We start from the raw sequence: 10,688 nt of genomic DNA, 5'->3' as shown, positions 1-10,688 counted from the left end.
TGAAGGCCGATCCCAGCCAGCGTCTGCGGGTGCCTTGTGGTTTCGATGCACGTCGGGAATCTGTCGGGATGAACGTTCTGCCGGGGTCTCCAGGCAGAGCGTGTTGCGGTCCCCCCGGCCGTGCGGGAGGGCCCGGGGCCGTGCGGGGATGCGGTGATGATGCTGCAGGAGCTGGCACCGCCTGGGAACTGCTCAGTTCCCAGAGGCGATACTAAGGCTAAATGATTTCTGTGTCCTTTGAAGACTTACCCAGGGCCCCCCAGCAAAGCCAGGACCGGAGCACGGGCGTGCCCTGAAGTGCCATTCCCTAGCGTAACTGCAGTGGCAAAGTCATCCGTATGTTCCGTTACCTCTGTCAGTTCAGTTGGTTCCTCTGCTGACTTCTCTGCCTGAAACATCTCCTGCCGTGTCTGCCTCTCGGTCTTCCTCTCAATATTCCGATAAGCAGGTTTCTGTACATAAATAGACCATCTGCTGGTTTCAGAAAAACAGTGTATTTTGCTCCGATTTGGAGCTTTTCTGAAGCGCAAGCCAGTGGGTTTCTGAACTTCAAAGCCTGCTTTTTTCTTCTTCTTTTCTTGTGTTAGGAAGCAGATGCAAAACAACCCGGCGTGAACTGCAGTTAAAAATGAGTTTCCAGTGAAGATGACATGGAAGTGTGGAGCTGAGTTTTGAAAGTGGTGGGGGCTTCAGGCAGCTCCCGGGGGGGGTCACTGTGAGCCGAGGCTGCTGAGGGGAGCGGGGGCTGGACTCACTATTATTAGCCTGGCTTCTCCCAAGGGAATGCTGAGGCTCTGAGGAGGGAGAGTAACAAAAACTAATCGGGCGTTTTCGACGGAAATGGCCTTCCCATGGATTTCCCCCTGGAATATCACCGGCATTGATAGCTCTGCAGAGGACATCTAGGTTTAGACAAGCATGCAAACTCAAAGGCAGTCCTGTTTCGTCACATTTTTCTTATGCATTCTAAGGTGCTAAACACATAACTTGGCTTTGAATATGCATCATGTAGGATGTGGTTTTCAGCATACGGAGCCATAAACAGGTCACTTCAGATTCCAAGTGTTATTGGTGACAGCGTGTATATCAAGGTTCAAAGGTATACAATTACATCCATTTATATATGGAGTGCTTTGAACATGTCTTGTGATTAGTTGCAAACATTAAGACGTAAAGTTGAATTCAGGATCCTCGAAAGTTTTCTCCTTAAGAGAAAATTTTGGGCAGCCTGAAAAAGCAGATCTCACAGGTGCAACTAACTGTTCTTTAAAGTAACTGTGAAAGTAAAATTTTTGGCTCTCAGTTTCTCTGTGGCTTTTAAAATAAAGCTGATAACCTTGTAGGCATAGATTATTTTTTTTCTACTTGTATAATCTATAAAGTGGATCTGAATTATAGATATGTATATTATATATAATAAAATTACTTATTCGCTTTACCATTTGCTGATATCAGTGATAAAGATTTTGTAAGTAGTAAATATTATTTTCATATGCATGATTTTTAATTTTGATTGGAGACTGGCATTTTATATCTCCTAAATATTCCTCATGCTTCAATGAATTAATAAAATTAACCAAACTGTAATGAAATAAAACATTATCTGTGAAATTACGATTATCAGTTGCACAAATACAGATTCTCAGCATATATCTAGTGACTTTCTATAATCATTCTAAAACTTGGGGCAGAGGAAGATTGACATCTCAGATAAGGGGGTTTTAATTTGATTCTAACATACTTTGTTAAGTTTGACCATAGTATATGTTATGTCGTGATTTTAAACTGTTTAGTCAAAAACACAATTTATTTGTGTTTAACCTGAGGAGAAGATTATTTGGAAATAGTTATACACTTGCCCAGTAATCTGTATATTCACAGTTGTTCCTTAGTATTTTGCCTGTAATTCAAAACCTGATGATGCAAATATGAATACTCTGAAGATAATAAATAGAGTAAAATAATCACGTCAAGAAGAGGGAATATTTAAATTGATTTATATGTGTTCAAAGTTGTAACATTAGCTTCATAACTTCCTTATAATTAGTAATTTATTTCTTTTTCTAACCTCACTCTTGATCTACCCTCTTTCAGAAAACTTTTTACAACAGTGATGAGTTCTTCAGTATTTCAAATAAAGCCAAGCAGTGTTTGTTTTTGTTGTATTTAGTAAGTTGGATTGAATAGCATAGAATTTTCAGATGGTATCATCACGCAAAACAATACAAATAATGCCCTCTGTATTGATTTGAAATGGTAAGAGCCCTTCCCATGTGAAAGAAGGAAAGTGCTGTTATAAAATTGCCCATTTGAGGATCCTTGTCCCACCCATCCCTGATAGCAGTAACTGTTTCAGTACCACTATCTCCCCCCAGGCATTGAAGAGGTTAAAATAACTCTTTATGAAGACATTGTTTTACATGCAAATAATTTACAGAGATGATTTGCTGAATGTGATTGGTTTAAATGTATTTGCAGGTACAGAAGCAAAATGCTTATTTTACAATCAGTGGGTTATATTGCTTAACCACTATGAAAACACTGATGGACGGACCAATGCATTTTTATCACCTTGGTAAGTTGCCTGTAACTTTAGATTGTAAGAAGAGTAGTACCTCTGATTTTTCACTGACACTTCTGAATTACCGAAGCAAGATTCCATCATCTCATTATAGAGCTCTCCCTGGAATAATTCACCTACTTTTTACAAGGGAACGTAGTGATAGAACTAGGGGTAAATGCTTTAAACTGAAAGAGGGTAGATATAGGTTAGACATTAGGAAGAAATTCTTCGCTATGAGGGTGGTGAGACACAAACAGGTTTCCCAGAGACAGGCCAGGTTGGATGGGGCTTTGAGCAACCTGTCCCTACCTTTGCAGGGGGATTGGAACTAGATGGTCATTAAGGTGCTTTCCAACCCAAACCAATTTGTGATCCTGTGTATTATGTTCTACATACTCCCATTCTATGCATAAAGCATGATTTTCACATTAAAAATGCTTTGAAACATTGTACTGCCTTCTGCCTCCAAATGTCCAGTGGAGTCTTAGTTGGATGTGTTGGTTTTCATTTCTTGTTCTAATTTTTTTCAGGACTCCTTAGGTTTTAGATTAGCAGGCACAACAAACATCATTTGTTGGCTGAGCCGTATTTGTAGTAGGAAACACTTTTGATAGGATCATTCAATTCTGTAAAAAGAATAAGATGGTAAAGAAGATTCCTCATTCAGTTTACAGGCCATCTTTATTTCTCCAGTCTTAATTTTGCTGATTATTTGGGTTGTTGGGTTTTTTTCTTGTTTGTGTCTCTTATGTAAGAGCGGAACCTAAAACGTTTTGCAACTCTTCAACTGTCTTTCCTAAACATGTCCATTTAAACAAAGTTCTGAGGCAGTTTGAACTCTAGATAACAGAATTTGATTTTGATAGGGGAAAGGCAGTTAAAAAAATCACAAATGTGCACAGAATAGAAGAACATACCAGCAGGAAATAAATGAGTAAGACAGATGACATGTGAGGTAGCTGGCATACGGGAAGATGACAAAAGACAGTTTGTATATTCTAATCTGAGGGGCTTGCTCCGAATAAGCGTGTCATTACTAGTTTGCACTGACACTATCTCTTTCTTAATGTGCTAAAGACTGTGTGCCTGCTGGGAGAAGGGAGAGTTCCTGCAACAAATTGTTACAAGTCTGAGCTTGTGTTTGGGTAAAGAATAGTAGCTGTTAGAGAATTGTTTTGTTATTCATACCCACTGGATGTGTTTTCCAAATACATAATCTGTTACCATATAGCAAGAAATCAATTGTTCTGCTTTCAACTGCACTTCCATAAGGGGGTCTTTATTATTCTGTAATAACATAGAAGAGCAAGTGCAAAAGGAAGATTTACAAGAGAGAGGATGTCTGTGGTTTGAATGGCAAAAAGAAACTTGAGAGAGATGAAGTTTTTGTCTTGTGCAAATATAAATTTGCTGCATGTGCAACTCAAGTGAGCTGCATTAATGTCTTTGCATCTATTTTCAGAAAGGATGCTGAGAGCATAGTTTAATGTTTGTGAGACAGATGTCTGAAGAGACAGATTTAAAGATTCTGTGCAGATCTCTTTAGCTGAGTAGGAAATTTTTCCTTTCCTCTTCCAGTACTCTCTGCAGAAGTAGACAAGGATTATACAATAACTGCATTAATCCATTAGGAAATTCTCCCAGTGTTTCTGAGATGGGACAGTTCCCACAGGCCCACTACTATTCTGAATCCCCTGTGCTTTACCAGGAATATGTATTCTGGTACTATGTTTCACATAATCAGGGCTTGGCTCTGGAAATCTCTTCCAGCCTCAATCACTTCTCTTATACATTACTTGTAGATGTCCATAAAGATTTTTTGGGTTTTGGGGTTTTTTTTGTGAGTTATGTTCTTGATTTCTCTTTTCATTATTATCCCTTCTGTGGCACATCAAGTAGTTCTGTTACGTTATTTCTCATAGTGTGATACTTGAGAACCTCAGTTGTAGACTGAGTTGTTGCTGTACAAATGTAAAGCCAAAAACATTCCTCAAGCTACAGAAGTTACCATTCTAAGTGAGGTGAGGAAAATGAAAACATGTTAAGGCAGTATTAATCAGCACACAGTTCAACAGAGAGGTAGTAGGCCAGCAGTGTTTTGAGTGTTGTCATAGTTTTGGGTAGGGGGTTTAGGTGTAAAGACAAAAGAGAATTCACGAGAAGAGTTTTGGGGGAAATAATGAAATAATTTTCAGGTATTTCTATGTAGTTCATCTAAAGCATGAGAAAAAACAGGCATATTTAAATTAAACCAGTAACTTCTTTGGCCAACTTAAGTATGGGTATCTGTGTCTCATCAGTTGGAGGATAGGCCACAAAATGCCTTTAAAATTAGGTCAGCAAGTTTATATTTTCTGCACTCAAAAAGAGGAAGGAAGCTAAAGTATCTTGAGAAAAAAATTAGAAGGGTCAGAAAAATAATGTTAAGAGTGACTTGAAGCACCATGCTGAAAAGGTGCAAATTCTGATCAAGCAAAAGAATTCTGGACACAGTGAGAATCTGCATGAATTAACAGCCTGTTACAGAGGTCATACCAGTAGATGTGTCAGGATCTAGAATGTCAGGATCTGCAAGAAGGCTGGATTCAAGACATTGCTCAGACAGTAGGCCTGATTTGACAGGCTGAGTATAGCCTTAACCGTGTCCTTTTGCATCATCTGTTGGTGGCTTTTTCTTTTCTTTTGCAGGCAGAGAATAGAATTCTGTAAACACCCCACAGGGAAATGTTACCAAAGCAGGACACAAAATAGAAAGGGAGTTAGAAAATAGAGCCTGAAATTAGGGAGTTACAGGAGGTAGCAGACTGAAGACAGTGCATTATATACCAAAGTTGTTAAACTACAGCCTGGAGGACTCCCCACATTTAGCAAAGAATGGTGTCTGTGAAGATGATTCAATAATGTTCTTCAAGGAGCAACAACATTTTTCCCAGACTAGTTTTAAGATTCTTGTTGTGACTTAAAATGGTGATTAATAGATGAAGTGAGCTACCTGTAATATAGTCAGTATCCTTTAAGACAGTATTTGATAAGAACACCTTAACTCCGTTTATTCACACTTGAGTCTTGACTCTCATCTGTCAGGGATCAGCATAAGCCTGAACCACAGTGTAGTTATCAAAGAACTAGATCCTAGGAGCCTCAGATTAATTACATAGGTTGGAGAGGGGGAGATGATGTACTGTGGGGAAGGAGGGAAGAGCAGAGGAAAGTAGTGGGAAGAAGATGTGAAGGAAAGAAATAATTCAACTGAGGGGAATGCTGGGTATTGTCTCTTAATTGTTGCAAATTTAATATTGCCAATAGCACACTAATAATCAAATATTGTGGACGTAAAAATGCATTAATACCTAGTTTCATTTTCCAGTGTATATGAGCATTCTGTCTACAGCTGGTTGCAGCTTGCCTGGTAAGAGTTTTTATGGTCTTTAAAATGCTTTTGTTTACACAGTTTAAAAAAAAACTTGCATATTCTCAGCAAGCATCATTTTACAACTTTATGCTTTTCAAAGAAAGAAGTCAACAGAAGTATAATATAGGAGAACAGTACTTTGCATTGTTGTTTCTGTTGTGCTGAACTCCTTTTGTTCTATGATTGCTTTATTTTGGGCTAGGTATTGGACCGCTCTGGTTGGGTTTATTGATTAGAATTGTTGGAATCTCACATTTGTTTGACATTCATATTGGTGCATTGCTTGGTTTTGATTTTTTTTTTTCCCTTTTTAGAAACATTTCTGAAAGGGCCACCTTACAACCTACAAATGAAATCTCACAATTTCCAGCACATTTTATCCTGGCAGGCAAAAAGTGCCCCAGCTGTGCCAACATACTATCGCGTGCTGTACACTGACCTCAGGTAAGTTGTATTTTATGACACAAATCTGACTTTAAATGTTTATTGACTCAAAATACTAAGGCTGTGATATTCCTGTGTGTATGTCTGATTTTTCACTCAGAAATGCTTCTTATACACACACATGCCCCCTCATGTTTTATTATATGAGAGGATCCAGACATTGATTTTTCTTTTTTTTTTCTTTTTTTTTTTAAATCTTGCTTTAATTTATAGGAACTTGAGGACTGCTAAACAATGTTCAAATATTACGCAACTCTCCTGTGATCTGACTGATGATTTTACAGACATTTCTCAAGTGTATTATACACTGGTTCAGAGCGTCATTGGAACTGAAGTATTCAATTCTTCTATGCTTCGTTTTATGCCACTTACTCACAGTGAGTTCTCTATCTGCATTTGCTCTTTTTAGTAGTTTTTATGCCTAGCTGATGTATAAATGATAGTCTGCTAGCTTTACAGTAAGACACTGCAAGCTAACTTGGTTGGTAACTTATTCCTTTATCTAAGAAAATATGAATTTGTATGTAATCTATCACATGTCCCTTACAAGACATAGAATATATCAATAACTTTCTCAAAATACTGGCTACAGTAGTTCTGATAAATGGACAAGGCTCTGGTTTTGAGATAAAATATATATAGAAAAATATAGAGGAAAGGGTGCTGTGTCAAGCATTGAGAAGCACAAAGTAAAAATCTGTGACTACATGAGATACATAACTTTTTTTTTAAAAAAGCATTGTATGTCTTCAAATAGTCAATGTTAAGAGTTCAATAAACACCATGTCTGCACTAGGTGTAGCGGAAGAGATTTACGTGTTTGTTCATCAACCTGATATTTTCCCTTTCCTTGCTGAAAGAAGGTTCTTAATAGCTGTGACATCTTCTAATGCTTCACCCTTAGTTGTGCTTGGTATTCAATTGTGAACTGACAGAGGAACAGCTGGAGGACTGTGGAGAAGAAACAGGCCATGTTACCTCTGAATTCAGCACAGAGGTAGCCACTACTGTGTCCACTTACAGTCTAAGAAATTATGAAAAATCAGAGATGTGGAGAATACCCACAAGGATAACTGAAGGATTTAAGAACATTCTTCTGAGGTGGCAGCCTTCAGTCTTTCAGCAGTTAGTGTAGTAAAGAGAAGGATGAGAAGGTGCATTGACCATTAGTTATTATGATGGCAGGCTTCTTCAGTCTTGTAAACAAAGTGTAACAGCATGCCCTGACTGGAAACTGAAGCTAGAGAAATTTTATCTGGGAACAAGAGGCATAGTTTGAACTGACTGATGGAACAACTGCCAGGTGCTCTGACAGTGGCAGATGGTCTTGTATCCATCACTGGCAACTGGAAATTGAAACTGGATGTTTTGCTAGTATTTCTGGAGCTCAAACCATAAAAACTGAGTGAGGTCATGTTTTCCAGCACTTATTTGAATTCTTTAGTCTTTTCTTGCTTTAGAGTGCCTAAAGAGGGAAGAATCAGTATTCTGAAATATTTCCATACCAGGTATTGTTGATACCTACCTTCAAATACCTACAGTGGAATCTCTCCTGTTGAGAAATCCATTTGAGCGAAGAGAGAAAGGGCAAAGAGCCAGGAAAACAACCACATTTAATTGTAACTGCGTTGAAACTAATGTTTATTTGTAACTTAAAAGATGAGAAGGGAGTAAGTCTGCAGCCATTTGACTAGAACATGTTTTCCTGCTTGAGAGCAGATGAAAGCTCAAATTTATTCTAAGTAGTAAACTACTTTTTTTTTCTTTCTACCCTACTTCAGGAACAGAAGTAGTCAGCAAATGTGTGTTGCTTTTTTGAATTTTCCAGAGATTGGCAGACCAATCTTCAGTTTTATAAAAATGTACTTGCTTCTAGAAGAGACAAAAGTGAAATGCAAACTCTAAATTGTAATGTTTTCTTCCCCCACAATGTACTATGCAGAAATGGAGAATTATGGAGATAGTTTATCCTTAAAGCATTTTCTAACATTCCTACTTCTTACCTGTGTTGGAGGAGAGAAAAATCTTAGGCTTGATTCACTACAGAATTTCCTTTGATCTTGATGGATGTTTTGGAGAGAGGAGACAATTAGTGTACGTGGCTTTTCAAATACATATATATTCTGAGGATCTGAACTAGGTCCTCTGTCCTGCTCTTTAAGGTTTCTTTAGTCTTTGGGGCTCAGCTGTCAAATTTAGACTTACAGTTTTCCTTGCAACCACATATGTGCAGAGCTACACACCACTGAATTTTTAGAAAGATTCCTTCTAGAGAGTGACTAGAAGATGAGCAAGAAAGTAATCAGCTTTTCCCATACATTACTCTCAGCTTTCCACTCAAATAGATAAAAAGCTCACATCTCTGTGGAGCTGAAGCAAAGCCTTTGTCACCTTTCTGCTTCTTCCGTCCCCTGAAACTGAAATGTTGCAAGGCCTTATGGATTTACAGCAGTGACATACTCTGAAATCTGATTAGCCCACTATCTTTCTGTCACCAAAATAGAACTGGTACTGAATGCGTAGTTTTCCATCTTTTTTTTTTTTTTCTCTATTTTATTTCAATAGCATTTCTGGGACCACCAGAAGTTACTATCAGTTCCTGTCTAAACTGCATAAATGTTACCATAAAGCTGCCAGCCTCTCACTCCAGAAAAAATGGAAAGCTACTGAGTTTAATTGATATATATAAAGAGCTTGATTATGATATAACTCTGAAAACACTTGATGGAGAACACAAGGTAAAGAACTTTTTGTTTTATTCATGTTTAAGGGAAGAAATACAGAAAGCATGAAATGGCTCAGATTCAGGAAGGAAATATGTGAATAGAAGATACTTAGAAGAATTCAAAGAGAATGGCCAACATAATCTTGGCTTCCCTTTACTGCAGAGTAGCAGGCCTAGAAGAGGAGTAGTTGTCCTGTATCCTTACTTAAAATAAAAGATAGAGCCTTGGCTCAAGTGATTATTCTTTGGGAAGACAAGGACACAGTTTAGCAGAAACTACTTGCAGGTGTATGCACAGCTGATAGGAAAATAAAGCAGTTTAGTAATTTTCTGTCAAACTGGAAAAATGTATCCAAGTCGTTTCTGAAACAACCTATTCTGGGTCTGGTACTGTTTCATTTATTATTAGTTTTTAAATGCTGAAATTGAGAGGTAGATAGGCAAGATTAGACATTTAAATGGTCATAAAAAATAGAGAAGTAATCTTAAAATAATGGAAAATAATTAAATAAAGACCAATGCAAGACACAACATTTAAGAGTAGTTGTCTGTGTAACAAGTGGTAAGAGCTACGCAGGCAGTTTTGCTAGAAAGCATGAGCACATTCTGTAGTATTACAAGCTAAACATGACTTGCATGTTGCTGAGAGATTAAAAAAACCAAAAATATTTACATACTCTGGATTTGTAAAGCCCTTCTACCCCACACCAGTCTGGGGTTCAGAAAGAGCAAGATCTAAAAAGGAGTAGTGAAGATTTTGGGAAATCCTGACACATGAGCTATGAGGAAATGTTGGAATAATAGGGGACTTTTTAGTGTAAGGAAGCAAAGTACAGTTAGAGGCCAGAGTCTTTGTGTATGTAAAGTTTTACTACAGAAAAGGAGGAAATAAATGACTCACTGTGGCCGTCACCAAAAACAGTGAAGTGAAACTGATGGTTAACTTTAGGTTCAATATCAAGAGACATTAATGCCTGGGCTGGCGAAGCACTGAAATAAGTTGCCTAGCAAGAAAATAGACTGTCTGTACTGCAAGTTTCCAACAGCAGGTCAGACTGGCACCTGTTGGGTATTTAATCTGTCTAACACATTCTACTGAGAGTCAAAGAAGAAGGACCACAGCTTGCCTGCCATGGATATTTTCCTCCGATTTTTGAATCAGAATATCACTTGTAGTTTCAAACCTGTAGAGTCTATGTGAGGCTATTTTAAGGGGACATATAGTGATGAACAGTTAGAGACAGAAGGCAATTTATCTTTGAAAATACAATGTTTCATTAACAGGCCTAAGATAGGCATCTTGACATCAGCTAGAACTAGAGATGAAGCAGTTGTCTAGATAAACATCAAATGATGATTTTGTTTAGGCAAATAGCTAACTTTAAAATATTATCTTTCATGGCAGAGGTCACGTGAGAAAACCACTGAAGCAAATTTTCATACTGTCATTGAAGAGTTGTATCCAAATAGAAATTACTGTGTGTCTGTTATGATCGCTGCATCTCTAAACAAACATTCCATCCCATCAGTCTGGAAATGTGTAA

At 37.9% G+C, this 10,688-nt stretch overlaps 1 protein-coding gene across 1 annotated transcript in view; it reads left to right on the top strand.

The window, feature by feature from the left end:
* Positions 1 to 2,532: 2,532 nt before the first annotated feature.
* IFNAR2 (interferon (alpha, beta and omega) receptor 2) overlaps positions 2,533 to 10,688 on the top strand; it is a 12,650-nt gene continuing 4,494 nt past the window's right edge. The window contains exons 1-6 of the mRNA XM_010004669.1: positions 2,533 to 2,575; positions 5,931 to 5,972; positions 6,290 to 6,419; positions 6,633 to 6,796; positions 8,985 to 9,157; positions 10,550 to 10,688. Coding sequence (XP_010002971.1) covers positions 2,533 to 2,575; positions 5,931 to 5,972; positions 6,290 to 6,419; positions 6,633 to 6,796; positions 8,985 to 9,157; positions 10,550 to 10,688 — 691 coding nt within the window. The remainder of the gene's footprint in view (positions 2,576 to 5,930; positions 5,973 to 6,289; positions 6,420 to 6,632; positions 6,797 to 8,984; positions 9,158 to 10,549) is intronic.

This window comes from Chaetura pelagica, unplaced genomic scaffold (genome assembly GCF_000747805.2).
Source record: "Chaetura pelagica isolate M959 unplaced genomic scaffold, ChaPel_1.0 scaffold299, whole genome shotgun sequence".
In the NCBI taxonomy this organism is placed as follows: domain Eukaryota; kingdom Metazoa; phylum Chordata; class Aves; order Apodiformes; family Apodidae; genus Chaetura; species Chaetura pelagica.
Note: the sequence above shows the minus strand (reverse complement) of the source record. Positions and strands in the feature narration are given on the sequence as shown.